Raw genomic sequence first — 18,581 nt, 5'->3', positions numbered from 1 at the left:
CTTGTTCCCATCTAGTGCCAAGAGTCCTCAGTTCTTACATTCATTCCAGATTCCTCCTCTTGTTTTTCCTTTTCCTTTGGTACTGATTCTATTCACTTTCACCAACCCATACAACAGTGTCAGAGGTGTGTGCCATTTTCTCTGTGCACACAGACACATAATAGCCCCTTTTTTCTCCTATTTTCATCTGACTCTATTTGCCCCATCCCTAGCTTCAGCACTGAACCAGTATCAGCAAACATATTCCATGGTCAGACCACAAAGGACTGAGGAACACAAGTACAGCCTTTTATCCTCCTGAGTTGAAGCAATTTTTCCTTTTTTGAGCAAGGGTGTCTGCACTTGCACACATGTATATGATCACAAACATACACAAACATGCCTCAAGTTCCTCTTGAAGACAGCCTCTGAACACAAGTCATGTCAGTGTGAAGGGCCTGTGTCACACACTCTGGGTCTCATTATTTGTTAATGTGCTGAATCACCTCTTTTACAGAATTACTCCATCTTCAGTATCTCCTCTGTTGTTCTTTCCTCCAATGCCATTTATTGGACCCAAGCCAGCAGTCCAAGAACTCTTTGCTCAAGAACCTTGAGCAAAACACACAGTTACAAAGCAAGACAGCAATACACAGATCCACCACCCCAAAGAGAGAGGGCCAGCCCTCTTTCTGGGAGAGATTTGCCTCTCACCAAGACCCACTCTGATGAAGAAATTTTTACAAAAAGGCAAAACAGAAAATAACCCCCACGAAATCTGAAAGGCAACTCTCATTTTACTTAAAAAGATCCAAATCAAGGCTCAATTAAAGCCTCTTTTGTCTCAGACACAGACACAAGCAGGCAATCTTAGTTTTGCTAGTATTTAAAATTATGAAGAGAGAACTGACAGCACCTCTAACATCCCCTTTTCTGTCTATAACAAGTCTTCTGTTATAGAGAGAAAGCAAGAAAACCAAAATTTGAAAACTGAGATTTACATTTCAGAAAAGTAAGTGTCCCATACAAGAGGAGAGTGAGGGCATGGGATTTCCATTGCTCAGATTAAAATCACACAATACAATTATTCTGCCAGCTCCTGAAAACAAAAAAAAAAAAAAAAAGAAAAAAACCTCATAAAGTGTACTAGATAAAATCAGCAGCAGTGTTTCCTCCCAAACTGCAGAATAGCAACTGCAGTCCTTTTGACCCACGCTGAGGCTTGCGTGCCCTAGTAATTCTAAAAAATGAGGAACATAACAGGCTGAGCTGTTAGGCCTTATCTATCTAAGTCAGGATAATTACTCTGAAAAAACAGCCTATCAGTACAGATCAGGCAGCACAGATTTTCATTTACTCTCAGATACTGCACAAAAGTACCACACCTCCTCTCACAAGCTTACAACTGACCCAGACATTGTAGGGAAGGAAAGAGACTGTTTAAGGAAGAAAAAAAAACAAAACTACTCAACAGCAGGAGAAAGAGGATTATCTTGAATGGCCTGCCACTGCTTTTCAGTGATTCTGGTTTTTATCATCTCTGTTTTACTTGTAAAGGCTTCAACAGTGATAATTATAAAACCCTATCACAGACTTGAGGAAAAAAAATAAAAGAAATTACACAAGCAGTTATACCCAAGCTTCAGGGAAATCTTGACTAGGGCTTTTTGCTGACCCAGCAAACATAGCTTGGGTAGAAACATCTACAAGGAAAAAAAAAGCAAGAAGGTACAATAGAAAAACAGCCATGAGACAAAAATGCTTCCTTCTGTGTCATGCTCATCAACCAGTATCCCACAGAATCTTTGCCGTCCCTCGTTTTGTCAGGAATTATTTCTCCTAAGGCACACTGCATTTATTAAGCCTGAAATAAGGAAACAAGGTGAGCCAAGGCCTCAGAATTAAACACTTCAGTCTTGGAACATTGTTGTCTAGATATGATATGTCACCTAGTATGGCTAAAGTTGCAGTGATTTTAATTTAAAATATTTGATCTAATGTCATTGTTTCTGGTGACATTTCCATGAAAACAGATCTAGACACTGGGTCTTCCTTCCCCAAGTAAAATCCACTCTAGACCATTCCCTCACCCTCCCATCAGGTTCATGCAATACTGAAAATTTCTGAGTCTTTATTATTACTGTTATTTTTTAATTTAAACAAGAGGGGAAAAGAGCAGCACCTTTTAAAAAACCCTGTTGTGTGCTATACAGGATAAACAGGTGAGGTTTAAGAAAAGTTAAGTTTATATATGTACATATACACACATACACTAAACCAAATTAAAACCAAAAATCTAGTGAGGAGGTAATTTTCAACAAGAGAGAAGAAAGCCTTATTCCACATCAAGCAAAAGCACCACAAATTAAGACTAGAGCGCACAATCACATGTAGTGCAGATACCAAACTAGCCTGGGTCCTGGAAGCAGTGGAGCTACAGCAGGACAGAGCTCCATGAGGGCCATCTAATCCCACTCCTGGGCAGAAGCAAGTCCAGAGTGTGCCTTCAGAAGGGTGTGCTGTACAGGCAGTGCCCCAGCTGCCTGCTCTGCCTCCAGCAGCTTTGGCAGATGCCACAAAATGCAGCAAACTAGTGATAACAGGAGATCCAGAGCCCAGCTACAGAATAATTCAGCTACAGTATTTCCATAACAGAGGTTTCTGAATTCCCTCATGTCTCTTGGGTGCTCCCTGTAGGTACTGCTTCAGTCACACAGCAGACAGCTCCTGATTATGTATTATTTGTGCACTGAGGTTCCCATTCTTTCGTACCTGCACCTTCTCTTGTCTCTCTTCCACCCCACAACACACAACACCACTTCTATTTCCTCCAGGCTGACAGGGTAATAAAATTAGGAAGGGGCATGTACATCTAACTAAGAGGAACTGTCAAGAACCAAAGGTAGCTTAAAAAATAATCACAATTCTTAAAAAAACCCAATTAAAAAACATGTTCAAGTTCTGCAGACTTCTGGCAGGCTTTGGTCATTTAGCCCAGAGGTCTTTGTCTTCAGGGCCTGCAGGCTAAATTGTCTTGACTGGCAAGAAGCATGCAGTACATGATAAAATTCTGACTGAAAGAAAAAAGTAGTAAGGGCTGGGGGAGAAGTGGTTCTAATACAGAAAGCCCAGACTGCACCAGCAGCCCTTAAGCCACACGGTAGGCTTTCAGGAGGGTGAATTCCTTCCTGTTGGTGCGAGCTGCCCAGATGAAAAGAGCAGCTGCCATGAACTGCAAAGGTGCTGACACACAGGCGAGGCAGAAGGACCAGCCGAATTCACCCTTCACATCCTCGGGCAGAGGCAGCTTCCTATGGAGCAGCTCAATCCCAGCCACATAGCATCCAACGAGGCCCAGCGTGCACAGCCCTGGGGAGGCAAGCAGCAAAGCACAGTGAGCTCACCCACGGAGCTCCAGGGCTACTCCTGAGCTTCTGGAGGAGGATGGCAGGACACTTACCTGCTAGCAAATGCAGGACTCCAGTGGCAATGGCTGGGTAAAGGCTGCGACAGGCACAGGCACAGAGCCCAATCAGAGCCCCAAAGCACATGAGGCCGATGCTGACAAAGGGCAGGAGAAACTGCAACCGCCAGAGATCTGCATGGGAACAAAACACACCAGTCACCTCTGCTGAAAATGGGCTGGAAAAAGATCTTCTCCCACCATCTTAACATTCCCTTCTACGCTGCTGTTTCTGCTTCATCAGACATTCTACATTCTACATAGTCAAAAAGGACCAAAGATTCCATTGAAACAGAAAGAACCTAATTTGTTAACTCACAAATCCCTGTACTGCATTCATAGGCAAAACCCTTGCTAACACACCTATGTCTTCCTTTTAAACTTTGACCTACTGCCTGTGCACCTGTAAAAACAATAAATGGTGAGCAAGACCAAGAGAGACAGAATCTTTCCTCACTAGTGACTGAATTTAAGAAACTACTTTTTTTAATTCTACTTGTTTATCTACTAGAAGTGAAAGACACTTACAAGTCCGATTCAAATCCGTGCCACTGTTGTGATTTCCAGGCTCTATGTACTTTTCTGCAAACTGATCAGAGAGGGAGAAACTGATGCAGTTTGTAGTCATATCAGTTTCTAGGGGTGGAAAAAAAGAAAAAGCTGCCATTAGGTGCCTCCCCTCAACCCTCCTTCCCCCCTTTCAAATCCTCCTTTCCCAATAATTTGAGCTAGGAAGCTCCTCAGAGTTCCATTTGAAAAAAAAAATTACCTCTCCAAACAGATCTGTACATGTTTTCTTATGATGTAGTTGGCACAATGTGTCTGTTATGAGGTACTACACTAAGGGATAAGCATTCTTACATGCAGAATCTTCAAGCTTCCATGGATTATCCACAGATAATTGTGCCATGTGTAACATACCGGCAAAGTAGTGTGGTGGCATATGATGCTGAACTATGTTGTCACATAATCTTGAGCTCAGGGTCCCTTAACTAAGGTCTGCTTATCTCCACATGCAGGATGTGCTCTCATACTAACAGTTAAATCAAAAATGGGACAGAAAGGCCTATTTAAAGAACATGAAGGATTTGCTTCTTTACACTAACTTTCTCCCTCAGATTTTACTTTGAGAATACTATTGAGCAGAACTGGTTTAATTGTCTTCCAAAATAAGTACTTGCATGAGAGAGGAAAAAAAAAGTATTTCATGCATGTTTTTTTCTCCACAAAATGTAGTTCAAGTACGTCTTTAAGAAGATTCAAAATGAAGGAGTTTACATATACAGCAAGCACTCAAAATTAACTTTGAAGCAATTAAAATAATTGTTTGCCACACATTTTATCCCCCAATGACTTGAAAAAATAATACAAATATTTCACTCTATATCCATTCAAGGATTCCAAGTGTGCTGATGCAAAGGTGGGATATTTGTGATGTGAAACAAGTGAATGACTAGCTAAAAGGAATGAGCACCTCCTTGATAAAGTAGTGTCTTTTTATTCCATTGCTAGACCCCAGGATCTATCCTAAAAAGACAGTAACTGGTAGAGCAACTACAAAGGTATCCCCAACTGGACAGCTGAGACAAAATAAAAATCAAGCTCGTAAGACTAAATTTAGATCAAGTATCATATGTCAAACCCAGAAACTGCAGCACTGACAGCCACAGACCATTTTGCCCTTTGCTTCTTTAAAAATCTGGACTGTCTTTATTAAAAACCCAACCAACCAAAACAAAAGCTAGAAATAAGCCTTCTGGAGGAACAAAGTGGCATGAGTCTGTTCTGAGGAAGTTAGCACACAGCACCCCAGGGAAGCCAGGGAAGTGATAACTGCTCTGGAGATACCTGGTGGGCTGTACCAGTGAGAGTTTTTGGGTACAGTGATGCACCTCCGCCATAATCCAACCGTGCCGTTGCACCGGAAGAGCGCATCCGTGTACGTCTTCTCATCCGCATCTTTGCTGACAAACTCCTCCCAGATGCTCCTCCCGGCCTCACTAACGTTCTCGGCTGGGGACTGGGTGTGGTACTCGTACCAGAAGTCAGTGCCGATGGAGGCGGCCATGTAGATGGTGGAGATGAGGCTGAGCACGCAGGCGATCACCAGCGCTGTGGCAAACCGGTTATCCATCATGGTGCCCTGGCCGGGGACACAGCGACAAGTGAGCAACGCTACAGTGTTATCCCAGCAGCGCCATACTCATCAGCCCCTGCTGCACGGTCCCCTCAGGATATGCAGGCCTTCCTTTTCCTACCTGCTGGAACCAAAGGAACACTGAGTGCTGGCCAGCATCTGCTGGATCTGCCCGTTCCAAGTAGGGATGATATCCTGGAGAGCGTGCTCTCCCAGCCACACTGCACTGGCTGCCCGCCCCACCAACTCATCCCCAAAGCAGATGACACAGCTCGCTGCCATTTGTGATCCTGATTGTAGGGAACGTCAGAGACTCCCTCCACAACACCCAGGAAGAAGACTTAGCTTTCCTTAAGAGATTACCAAGAGTAGAAGTTATTTTTATCCTGCCACCACATACGGCTTTCACAGATTGTGCTTACAGCAAAGATAAGAACCACAGGCATGCCGAAAAAGCCCTTCCAGGCTGCTCACAAAGGGCAGCCATGCCAAGGTGCTGGAATGCCTTTAGGGAAGAAAGAAATGTATCTAGGCACTAGAGACAGAACATGAAGGAAGCACTGGAAGACAGGCTTGGAAATAATGGTAAATGCTGCAATAATGCTACAATATATACCGTGGTATTTTTGAAGACCTAGAACAACACAGGGGGTGCCCTGTTTCATGGGAACAATGGCACAAAACTGAAAGGCCTTCATATGTTCCCACAAGGCCTCTGCTCTGTGTCCCTCTCTTAGGATCCTCTGTGGGGTCGTGCTCCCAAATGGCATAGATTCAGGGTCAAAGGAGGCATGGGGAAAACACAAATATCACACATGCTTATGACAACACCATAATTTTAATGAGTAAAAATGTTTTGTGGCTGCAATGCACCAAAGGACTCCTCTCAGATGCCAGTTGTTCTCATGTGCTTTCTGTGCTTGATTAAATTTATGGATTACTATGAATCAGGCTTGAGGCACTTGACAGGAAAAAAAAATTGAAACTAGCTCAGCAGCTAGAGGTAGGCTGTGGTAGGAGCTACTATCTAATCAGCTTGTCTCTTGCTTGTCTCCTCCCTTCTCCCACATACTTTGATCAAAATATTTTGCTCTACTTTCTTTCAACTAAAGAAACCGCAACTGGAAACAGTAATGACTTAAAGCTCAACATTCACAAGAAAAAACAGTGAAGGGCCTCAAGTCACACTTGTCAGTAAGAAATTATGAACTAAGAAACAAACTGCAAATTAAAGAAGGGAATTTCAAAGGCATTAATGTTTGCTGTTAACAGCACCATTCTTATTTCTTTTCCTCTCCATCTGCTCCTCTATTTGTCTGGAACTGGCTTGCAAGGAGGAGAAATTATGTGTTCCCATATCATTTCCTATGCTTCATTTCCATATTAAACAAGCCACACTCTCTGCAATATCCATCCTTGAACTGCATCCTTAGCAATGAGAAGGAATAGAACTGATTTGTGGTGAACTAACAAAAAACATCCATTTAAAATACTGCAAAGTTTGCATACCACAACTTACTTAAATAATAACCTACAAACTGTGAACTTTTATAAGATAATAGAAATATTGAGAGGGAGAACACATCATATCCAGTTTTATTTATGTGGAAAACATAGAATCAAGCCCAGACTTGGAAGCAAATTCTCTGTGCAGTATTTAATCCCTGGTTATGTATTTCCACTCTCTTTCTATATCCCAGTGACTTGCTCCAGGCACACAGGATATGGGATAGGGAGAGCAAGCTGTTGTATAGATCTGACCTCACCATTCAGCCCCACTGAGTCAACTGAGGGATCCCTGCCCCTTCACACACTGCCCCCGAAGCAAACAGAGCAAGTGGCACCTGCAGGGCTAAAGCTGCTGCCCAGCTGAGCTCAGAGCTGAGCAGATCACTCTCTGAGTAAGCAGCAGAACAGGCTGCTGAGCAGGCTGGTCTGGATCTTCCACTATACTGCAATCACATCTACTGCAAGAGGAACTCTCTGCAACACTCCTTTCTTTAGGAAGGGTTCTCTCTGGGTGGAAGGATCACAAGAACTCACAAGCTCCATCCTCAGAGTAGTGTCTGGTGACAAGGAATGTAATCAGGGCCACTGATCTGTTGTCACTACCTTTCAATATAAATGCTGACAATGACAAAGCCCTATCAAATTTCTACCTAAGACAGAGAAAGAAAATAACTGGCCCAAAAGTCTTACTTTCAGCTAAATATCCCTGTTGCCACATACAGAGCGCTGCTGCTGGCATTGTCCCTGCCAGATCACCATTAAAAAACAACCACATGCTGGACCAGCCTTCTGTGAGCTGATGTGCTGTGAACACGGCAGAGCTGATGTCAGCTGGCAACCAAGAACAGTTCATAAGTGAAATACTTCAAAATGAAGGCTTAATCACCAAACAGCAAATTAAAGCTTTGCCCTGTGTTCATTATCCACTTGGTAAATGGGAGATGGCGTTCCAGTGACACTCAGTTCTTGTAATGTTACTGCAGGCATCCAAAATCTAGCGAGTGGCTTTGTGTGGCCTTTGTCCCAAAATTACTTTCAGTATGGACAGGACAGTGACAAGCAGGGTAAGAGTGGGCCCACAATTCCTTACAACAAAGGTCCCCTCAGTGCTTCTGCCAAACACTTCAAATGCTTAGATAAAAGATGAAGAACTCCACAACACTTCATGCAAAGCTTGAACCAGTTTTTCCTGTCAGTGGAGAAGACTTGACTACTCTGCCCATTCAATGTGCATATCCATTGCATCTTCATCTACAGGAAACAAGCTCTCCCTTAAATGAGGTGTCCTTTAAAAGAGAAAACCATCCTGCCAGCCCCAGGCTGAGCTCAAAGGAAGCAGTGAGCACAGTCAGTAAGAAATAGTGACCAGAGAAGACCATGAAGAAACACACTGCCTGTTTATGGGATTAATGCCACGCTTTGCAAAAGATTCTGTGCAGAACAATGTGTAGGAGGTGCTTTAGAATAAACTTACTTATGAAAAAAATAACATTACTATTACCAAAGATTACACTAATTATAAAGACATAAAGATTGATAATAAATAAAAATGCTTTTTATCCACAGGCTGTCAACAAGAACCTTAATTGTTTTAAGAGGTATGTTCATATAGCTCTGACAGCATGTTTTTGCCCAGCAGAAGATGCTATTTCTGACAAATTACAGCTGAAACTAAGCTATGCAACGAATTTAAGATAACACTAGGTAGTTGTAAACAGGCAAAAGTGCTTAATGAGATACTGCAATTATATTAATTTTTTACAAGAAATGAGACACATAAAAATTTTTACATTTTAAGAAAATTTTTGAAAAAAGCTCAAAAAAGTGAAGGTAAAGGCCAAACTGGAAGCAACACTCAAGAGAATGACTAAATTGCATGCAGTTCAAAGAAGGGAAAAACAAAGGAGACAAGTCAGTAGAGTTGGGGAAGAAAAAACAGAGAACAGAACAAAAACAAGTATTCTGGCAAAAAATCAACTCTAAGACTGAAGACTGGACAGTCTTTGTAAGAAGTTACTGTACCATGGCAGAATGGAATACAAAAACTTGCATATTTTTATCTTGTTGCTGCGGTCACTCCTTTCAGCCAACAGTGGGTCACCACATTTAAGAAACTCCTTTTACGTGACATCGCAAAAGAGTCCCTGGTGCATTCGCTGGCATTCTCTCAGGAAACATGCCAGCAATCAGAAAGGGATTAGAAGGCCTGAAAGAGGGGGCAAATATGGGGAGAGGGCTGGAAACAACACCAAGCTGGATCAGGGAAACAAAACGTTAGGAAAGATTGCTACCAAATACTTTTTTTACCTCCAGAGATGCTCAGAGTCCCTCAGGACACACAGCTCTGATGATTCCAGGTCTCTTCAGAGCGTTGTTTGTGTCCTGTGGCCAGCGGAGAGCATGAAACGCAAACTTCCCTTTTGCCCTGACTCTTCCATTCATTCAGCTTCTTCCACACCACCAGTTCATAACAAGTGACCTACAAGCAAAGAGCAAACCGAATGGCTGGACATCATCATAATTTTACTCTTAAATTACTTCACACACATCTCCCAGTGCTATCATTAACGAAAAAAAAAAATAATAAAGCTAAGATGGAGAGGGGAAATTACTTGAAGAGCTCTCAGGCCAAGAGCACCCGTCCCGCAGGATCAGCCCAGTACCGGGCCGGGCCGGGCGGGCATCCCCACGGAGCGCTACCGCCCCCGGGGGTCTCGGGCCTCCCAGGCGGCAGCCCCGCGCGAGGGGCAGCAGCTGTGGACCGACAGCAAACCCCAGGGGAACGGCTCGAGCCCTCAGCCCCATCTCCCGTCTCCGCCCAACATCCCCTCACCGCCCGGCCCGGCCCGGCCCGGCACCCACCGCCCATCGCCGCCGCCGCCGCCTCGCACCCGGCCCGGCCCCGCTTCCGCCCGCCGCGCCCGCCCGCGCGGGGCACGCTGGGCGATGTAGTTCTGCCGCCCTCTTCCGGAGGCGCTGGCCTCAGCAGCCCTGGGCAGCCCGTCCCCATGGCTCCTCGTCCTTCCCGATGGCTCGTCGTCCTTTCCCATGGCTCCTCGTCCTTTCCCATGGCTCCTCGTCCTTCCCCGTGGCTCCTCACCCTTCCCGATGGCTCCTCGTCCTTCCCCGTGGCTCCTCGCCCTTCCCCATGGCTCCTCGCCCGTCCTGTGGGGAAATTCTTGCTCGTGGCCAGCCTGAACCTCCCTGGCTCTGTGTCCTCCCCTCCTGTCGCTGTTTACCTGGGAGAAGAGGTTGATCCCCACCTGGCTGCACCCTCCTTTCTAGTTCTTTCTGTTTCTCTTGATTGCTTGTAAAAACTGGTGATATGACACCCTGGCTGAATGACTCGAGAAAACACCAAGTAAGGGGGGGAAAAATCGGGAAAAATTGCAAAAATTGGCAACACTGGCTCCATGCCCCAAGGTGGCCGTTTCCTTCCACCCCCATGCACAAAGCCGTGGAAATGACCAGAGATTCTTAGAAGTGGTTAACAACTTCCATGGCTGAGAGACCAGCCCACCCAGTCTTGGTTTTATAAAACTCCAAACAAGGAAATATTCAGAAGAAACCCCCAGAAACATTGAGGCTTTCACACCTCTGAGGAGTTCTGGGGAACTATCCCGTCCAACTCCTCCACCAAAAAGCCAGGGAGCATTGTTGCAGCCAGGTTAGCAACTACAATGCAAAGGTGAAAGCAGTCACAGAAGAAACTTCTTGAGTTTGATGCAACATTAATTTTTAATTTAAAAAAATCAGAAATTACATTTGATTAAAGAAATTTCTGTCTATATGCCCCTATTTTTCTATATTTCTATATATAGCTTCATGTTCTATATTTCTGGAACATGAAGCTATCTCACCACCACCTCATAATGTAGCTGTCTACAAAGGCATATTTTGGGTCTGTCTGCGATTAATCCTGGACTCTAAATACTTGACATATTTATCAGTGACTTGGGAGAAAGCAGAGTATTGCTGATAAACCTCACAGATGACACGAGGGAAGGGTAAATAATGACACGGAGAAGATACTGGGACAGGGTGACCTGATCGTGTTGCAGCTGGGGCAAGCAAACATGCATTTCAATAAGGTCATTGATGAGCTCATTAATTTAAAAGCAAAGACTGGAGTCTATACTTACCTGACCTGAGATTTTATCCTGGGAAACGAAAAACAAAAAGGAAAAATGTTGGTGAAGTACCAACTGCCAAGAAGTGGCCCTCCCACAAAAAACCCCAACTTTCCTGTAACCTCAGATGTACAAACTGAGAAATCACAAGGAGGAAAGATGTGGTATCACATCTAGAATTGCTGCTGACTCTGAAATAGCACATCTAGTTTTGATACGTTGACAAAATAGAGATAAACTTGAAAAGGGATATGAAAATCACTGAGCAATTAGAAAATCTCTCTCAATGAAATATATCACCAAGGTCAGCCAATTTTATTTATTGGAGTTTATTTAAGGAGCTAAGTTATTGAACTAAGGACTTGCAAGACTATAAAATATGTGTAGTAGCAATAGGGAAGAAAAAAACCAGGAACTTCTTTCTGTATACCTGGAAAAGCTATCACAGCTTGAAGCCAGAAAACATTAAAAGAAAAAAAATTCAACAAAACCCCTGTGTATTCTAAGCCATGGTAAAAGCAGAGTCTGAACCATTTACTGTAAAGTGCAGTGAATTATCTAACACTGGCACATCTTCAGTTTTTCTCCTAAAAGATCTAATTTCGTAAAAATGAAAATCAATTCTGAAAAACTTTGCAGCCACTGCTACTTGCATTATTAAATTAGGCTACAGTGACCTCTTCTTTTTCTTAATCTGCCCTGATCAATGTGAAATGTGCAGCTGCTCAAAAGCATCCAGAGTGAAGAGATGCATTTTCATTTTATTTACTTATAATCAAATACTCTGTACAGACTTTGCCTGGATGGTTTTTTTTGCTGGAAAAATACCCTTCTATATCTAAGAGTAAGCCAGTAAAAACATTACAAGTGAATGCACGGGGTCATTCCTTGCAACAACTATCTTTTTTCTTTTTTCTCTTCCTTTCACACCTCCTCAATGTGCCTCAGCAGAACTGCTGGCTGATCTGTTTTGTTACAGAACAGCATCAGTTGGGAAGGTTTTAAAAGTAAAAGTTTGCTTAATTTACAAGCACAAAGGGAATAATACTGAGGGCTATAGCATAAATGCTGTTCTTGCTTTTTGCAAAAGTACCTGTGCTAGCAGACCTGGATCACAAGCGTTACTCACTTCTCAGGCACTGACAGAGAGTTTAACATCAGAGTACTGCAAACAGAACAAACAAAACCAAAACCCCAATATGTTGCAAAAAATAATTAAATTGTTTAGTACAAAATGTCTGTAATTTTAGTTCTCACAATCTAAGGAAATAAGTAAACATTTGTAGGAGGTGGCACTGTCTGTATTAAATGAAGCTGACATAGGATGAAAAAAGAACAAAACCCTCTTCATATATCATATTCACACCAGGGGTTATTGATTCAGATCTGAAAAGGCATTCAAAAGTCTCTGCCTGTTTTTTCCAAAACTATGAGTCAACTTACAAGATGCCACCTCCCACAAGAAATATTCTTTTGGCAATAATAGAAAGGTCAGTTTTAGTTTTAGGTACCGTCTATGAGCATTTTACACAGCCTGAGTGAGCAGAAAATCCTCTGATTCCCCTCAGAGCTCTCTATGCAGTTTGCCTGGTTTTATTTCTGCCTTCTTTATTTTTCTTTTTGTGGCACAGGACACAGTAGGATAATTTTCACAGACAAAAAGCCTTCTAGATGTACTTCTCCCAAATACCATGAATAGCACTGGGGCATTATAATGATACTCATCCTCTATGTCAGTGGTCTCCACGTCTTTTTGTCATGTACCTTGTCAGTAAAATCTTTTTGAGCAGGCACTCCTAATAATGTAAATATTTTTTTAAGTATACACATGTACTACCACACCAATATATAATGTACATTATAAAACAACAAAAAATAAATTTAAAAAGGATGAGATAAATGGCAAGAAACAATAATTAATATCTAAAAAATAAGTGTACAAAAATATTTTATTCCTGCACTGCATTTTCTAGACTGCTGCTCTCAGCGCAAAACTATTTCAGTCTATCCTGATGCATTGCCCTCAGTGGCCACAATTTTACCTAAATAGGTTCCACCCTTTCCTATTTGTTGAGGGATGAAACTTCCATTGGTTAGCCTTCATGTGGTTGCCTCTGAGCATGCCTTTAACTAGTCATAGCATAATAGGACAGTTTCAGCCAATTTAGTGTAGGCTTTTTGATTTTTTCTTTTTTTAATTAAGTCTGTTTCTTACATGGTTTTTAAGTAAAATCATTCAGAAACAACTACACTTTATTTTACAGCCAAATGAACCTCTGTCCTTCTCAGCATTTATCACTATTAATAATTTACAGATATGCAGCTTATTTTATCTAGATGACTGTGCTTATATAAAAGTCCATGTACAAGCTGGAATAAAATGACATTTAAATTATCAGTAAAACAGAGGGTGTAAAACAACAACAGCAACAAAAGAACAAAAAATAAACAACCAAATAAACCAAATCCACACCTTGCTACCTGAAATGCTTCAACTGCAGAAATTTCTAAGGGGGGGTGGTGTATATAAAAAAGAAAATCAGCAACACTGCCTACTTCCTGTGAAGATATTTTCCCCACAAATTATATGACTTCCTACCACAATACATGTATCACAGGCAGTGCAGAACCATGAACAAAGACTTTTCCCTTGCTGCTGTTGGAAATACCTCCGCATTCCTATGAGGAAGATTTGAGGAATGATGCAAACTCTGACCTGGCAGATCTCACAGGTGCATTTGAGAGAGGCAGAACTGTCAGAGAAACACAGAGCCAAAGGCAGATCTGGCCAAATGCAGGGCCACCATCAATACCTGCTCTGAATGTCTGGTTACAAAAGTTAAGTTGGTTCTCAGGTTCAAAAGTACTCAGAACCCAGAAGCTTCATTTTTTTTTTTTTTTTCATATCTGCATCAAGGGCTGGACAAGATGGGTATCTCAGATTGAAGAACATACACCTGAGCCAAACCAGTAGCTGATTGCTTCAGCAGAGAATTTTCGGGGGAGGAAAGTGTTTACATGTATCTGGTGAATCCTGGGAGGAGGAAAATGCTGTGGGAATACTGGAGTAGGATGAGGAGAGGATGGAGTCTGTCCTCCTGAACTTTCTGGAATATCTATACAGGTGTGTTAGGAGAGGAATTTCCATGTACTCAGTATTTTTGATAGCTTGGCTCTGTCGCAGGAAAAAGAGATGTGGGGAGAGTAAGACCCTACATGATGCCCTAAGTGAATCCCTATCACATAAAAACACCCCAGACTACGGACAAATATGCCTGCTGCTGCTCCACTCAGATAATTACACATCACTTTATTATTCATAAGAATGCTTTAGATTATCTTCACAACTCTTCTGCCCAGATAAGGAAGTGTCACATGTGGAATATGGCAACATGCAGTGACATCCCTACGTCTGCTTAGAGCATTCAAGAAATACACAGCAAATTCAGTACAGAAGAGTTGGTCCCTGTTGGAAAAGGTTTACTATTTAATTTTTTATTTTAGTGAGTAAGGCTATTAATCGAAAGGGAGACAACAAAGTAAGAAACAAACACAGGAATACACATATATAAAAGTATCTTTATGATGCCTTTAAGCTTTTTTAAGTTATTAATTTTTTTGTTTGCAATGAGATAGAGAGGGAAGGAGTGAATTTCAAGGAGTATAAAGTAGTGTGCAATGGAGGGAAGAGAAGTTTGTGTCTGACTTCTAAAGCATGTAAGCTGTTATATTCTAACTGCAGAGTAAAACAAGACGGAGATCCACCTTTGCAAGAGAGGCAGAACAAGTGTAGAATTGACTGTAGGGTTCAGCTGGTCTCCTGCCCTAGTACTAATAGAAAGAGAATGCCTCTATTTCCCAGTGCTTCTTGGAAAAAAAAAAAAAAAAAAACAAACCAAAACTAAAACACATTCCTTGGAGCAGCAATAAGCAAAGATCACACAAAATTCACCTCTGCACTGAACTCATCAACCATTGTTTTTTGTAAAGTGTAAGCTACTTGGTCACTTTTACACAAGTCTTGGCTGAAAACTCTTTGTACTTTTCAGATGGTGAGAGGATGATTTTTAGCCTGTGTTTTCTTGCAGGTTTACACTTGATGTCACTTGCATGCAAATTGCAATGTCCTCAATGCAACCTGATTTTTAGAATTTTAGGAGTTTGGTTCTGTGCTTCCTTCTCGCAGCTTTGCCAGGGAAGAAATAAGCTGGCACACAAATCCATTCTGTAACTGACCACTGACAAGTCTCTCATAAAGAAAAAGACTTGCAGCAACAGTACCTACTCACTGTAATCACCACAGAAGAGACTTTTACATTTCACTAAAAATAAGAATTGTATTTCAGGCAATCAGGTGCAGGAGGTTACTTCTAGAATAACAACAAGGCCTTTTACAAATCTATGGAGTTTTTTTTACTCTGAACAGAGTCACTGCCTCTTGCTTAGAAGAGAATACAATGATTTTTAGGGTGAATGCTTACAACACACTTTGACATAGCAGGAAGATGATTTTTAGCCTGTTATTCATTAAGTGTTCACATTTACTTCTATGACATACAAATAGTCTTAGCTGGGGTGTTTTTATACACCTTGAGCCTTTTTCAGAGTTTGTGATGGCTGAATTACACTCACTAACTTAATGCTTACACATTCCATGAAATTAGTCAGCTGGAGTCCACTAGTGCTCTACAGTTAGGAAGGCAGTTGTGTCTCAGTGAGTACTTATTAGATATCAACATATCACATGAGCCAGTGCGCACCTAAATTCTCTTCCATCCAGCAGCCAGTCGTTTTTCAGCAGCTTCTGCTTTTCCGGGTGCCTGGAAGTCTACCAGGAACCTACTGCACAGGGAGGTATAACCTGAGCACTGGGAGAGTGAATCTGAGTGCATCCAGAGCGCTCTGGAGGGACTAGCTCGCTGTGCACGCAATTTGGAATTGTTTTTTGCATGTGGAGACACAAACTGATGCAATCTGTCTGCCCAGGGATGGAGCACGCAGCAGGAGGCGATTTCTTCAAAGCCTTGAGAACCCTGGAGGCCTGCCTGGTCTGTGAATGTACTGGTGGAAGGGAGAGGAAGGAGAAAATGAGTTTATTTTTAGAAGAGAGGAGGGATGATGAAGACCAATAGTGAATTTTCAAATTAGTATGCACTGACAAAGGTGTAATGAATTCAGTAGTTTTAAAAATGAGAATTTCTGTTTGATTTATGAGACGCTGAAAGGGCTGTCTGTAAGGTAAGTCACAGCTGGAGCAATACTGATACTGCACATGAAAGATGAAGGAAATCAGAGCTCGGTAAGACAAGTGAGTGCTGTTTATGAGAACAGCTCAGGAGTCACGCAGGCTGTGCAGCCAGAAGGAGAAGGAACAAACCACTGCTCTAGAGTCCGGGACTGTGGCTGATGAGAAAGCCTGTGTGGGGGATGGGAGCATCAAGTTTCAATATGCAATATATATATAAGAATATACAACGATTTGGAACATTATTTTCAAAGTTTTTAATACATTCCTTAAGTTGGGTGTGGAAAGTCCAGGCATAGGGGAATTGGCAGGGCTGCAGGGCAGGAGGGGGCACTGGCAGGGCAGCCAAGAACCTGGGACTGATAAAGAACAACCAGCTACAGGGCAGAATGGATATAGGAGTTTTAAATGTTTTTCCCTATATATATTCATATGAGTGAATTGCTTTCAAACAGAAAGCAACAATCATAAAGAGTCAAATAAAGTAAAAACCTCCAAGCCTCAGGAAAGTCAGACTTGCCCTGACAAGCAATTTATACAAAATGTTTTGAATATAGATAAAGGTTGGGGCACCTGAATTCACTGTTCTTGGGTTTCTTATAAGCTGGTACAATCTCAAATTTCTTCAAACTACCAATATACTTTCCTAAAAACCAAAAAGTTCAGAATCTCAAAAAATACCTTTCCTCCACCTGAAAGAAAAGCAAAACCTGAAGCTGAAAAATGCAAAAGGAAGACAGAATCAGTAAAGCTATACCTGATTTTTAAAAAAGCCACAATGCATTTATTCTGAAGGCAGGGTTTTGACTCATCAGATACTCTCATTGCTCGTTCATCGCCTCTGCAGTTGGTTAAAAGCATACAAATTATCTCCCCACAAAAACCGCTTTTCTCCTCCTCCCAGCTCTCCCCCTCCTACCTGCTCACTGATATAATATTTTTAAAGATCTGGAAGGGATCGGTAGGGGAGGCTCAGAGCCTCCTTCAGAGAGAGGATGAGGACAGCTGGGCCAGAAATGGAACTCACCTCGCTGTCATCCATGCCTACCGTCACCTTCAACTATGACTACTACTACGATGACCAGTGCCAGTACCAGCACCTGCAACACTTGTCTACTTTCCTGCCTGTCCTTTATAGTGCCGTGTTCCTGGTGGGCATTGTTGGCAACTCAATCCTGATAGCATCCTTGATCTTCAAGCGGCGGGTCCGGAGGCTGATTGACATCTTTATCATCAACCTCGCTACATCTGACTTCATCTTCCTCATCACACTGCCTTTGTGGGTGGACACGGAGGTGTCGGGTGAGAGCTGGAGGGTAGGATCTTTCCTCTGCAAAGCTAGTTCCTATGTCATCTCAGTCAACATGTACTGCAGCATCCTGCTCCTCACCTGCATGAGCGCTGACCGGTACCTGGCTATCATGCACCCCTCTGTCGCACGACGGATCAGGACAAGATCCTATTTCGGAGCACTCTGCATCTCTGTCTGGGTATTATCCTGCTGCTTAGGGGTGCCAACCCTTTTGTCCAGAGAACTGAAGACGCAGTATGGAAAGACTTACTGTACAGACAAAGACGTGACAGAAGTCAAACAGATCATGTCACTGACGCTTTTAATCCTGGCCTTCTTCTTCCCACTGTTTAGTATCTTAACCTTTTACTGCTCCATCACCAAGAGACTCTGTGTGCACTATCAGAAGGCTGGGAAACGTGATAAGAAACTGAGAAAATCCATCAAGATTGTCTTCATTGTAGTGGCAGCTTTTGTTGTCTCCTGGGTCCCTTACAACCTTTTCAAGCTTATGGCCATCCTTTTGCGACTCCTAAACCAGCCCGACTGTTTTTCTGGCACGGTTGTCCACCTGGGCATGAAGGTGAGCAGCCCTTTTGCTTTTGCCAATAGCTGTGCCAACCCTTTCATTTATTTTTTCTTTGACAACTACATCCGCAGAGCCATGCTCCAGTGCCTGTGCCCATGGGTGAAAATGAGCAGCAACAGCTCTGATACCCTGGACAGCCACCTGAGCCATTCCCTATCCAATTTTGTGGCAGGGGAGTACGCCGCCAGGAAGAGGAAGCGCTCTGTGTCCCTCTGACTGCGGGCTGGGACTGCGGAGG

General features: G+C 42.7%; 2 protein-coding genes across 3 annotated transcripts; one reads left to right on the top strand and one right to left on the bottom strand.

Moving 5' to 3' along the window:
* Positions 1-2,109: 2,109 nt before the first annotated feature.
* CLDND1 (claudin domain containing 1) lies at positions 2,110-10,271 on the bottom strand. Of its 2 annotated transcripts, none has more exons than XM_059466838.1 (6): positions 10,189-10,271; positions 9,396-9,567; positions 5,291-5,585; positions 3,971-4,078; positions 3,440-3,577; positions 2,110-3,348 (listed from the first exon to the last, which is right to left on the bottom strand). In XM_059466838.1, exons 3-6 carry the CDS (start codon positions 5,577-5,579, stop codon positions 3,128-3,130), a joined length of 756 nt encoding a protein of 251 aa, XP_059322821.1. In that variant the 5' UTR covers positions 5,580-5,585; positions 9,396-9,567; positions 10,189-10,271; the 3' UTR covers positions 2,110-3,127. The 2 variants fall into 2 exon arrangements, with proteins under 2 accessions (XP_059322821.1, XP_059322820.1); XM_059466837.1 differs by lacking the exon at positions 10,189-10,271 and adding an exon at positions 9,951-10,167.
* Positions 10,272-17,458: 7,187 nt separating this feature from the next.
* GPR15 (G protein-coupled receptor 15) lies at positions 17,459-18,559 on the top strand. Its single transcript, XM_059466465.1, has one exon. The coding sequence runs from the start codon at positions 17,459-17,461 to the stop codon at positions 18,557-18,559; it is 1,101 nt and encodes a 366-aa protein (XP_059322448.1).
* The last annotated feature ends 22 nt before the right edge of the window (positions 18,560-18,581 follow it).

This window comes from Ammospiza nelsoni, chromosome 2, assembly GCF_027579445.1.
Source record: "Ammospiza nelsoni isolate bAmmNel1 chromosome 2, bAmmNel1.pri, whole genome shotgun sequence".
Classification (NCBI taxonomy): domain Eukaryota; kingdom Metazoa; phylum Chordata; class Aves; order Passeriformes; family Passerellidae; genus Ammospiza; species Ammospiza nelsoni.
This window is presented reverse-complemented; position numbering and strand designations above follow the sequence as displayed.

Bases quoted from the DNA above. Each gene is read 5' to 3' on its own strand.
- CLDND1 (XM_059466838.1), bottom strand. From the start codon at position 5,579: ATGATGGATAACCGGTTTGCCACAGCGCTGGTGATCGCCTGCGTGCTC. The intron at 4,079-5,290 runs GTATCTCCAGAG...TTCCACCCCTAG, and splicing joins TCACTGGTACAGCCCACCAG to AAACTGATATGACTACAAAC. The intron at 3,578-3,970 runs GTAAGTGTCTTT...GTTCCCATGCAG, and splicing joins CACGGATTTGAATCGGACTT to ATCTCTGGCGGTTGCAGTTT.
- GPR15 (XM_059466465.1), top strand. From the start codon at position 17,459: ATGAGGACAGCTGGGCCAGAAATGGAACTCACCTCGCTGTCATCCATG.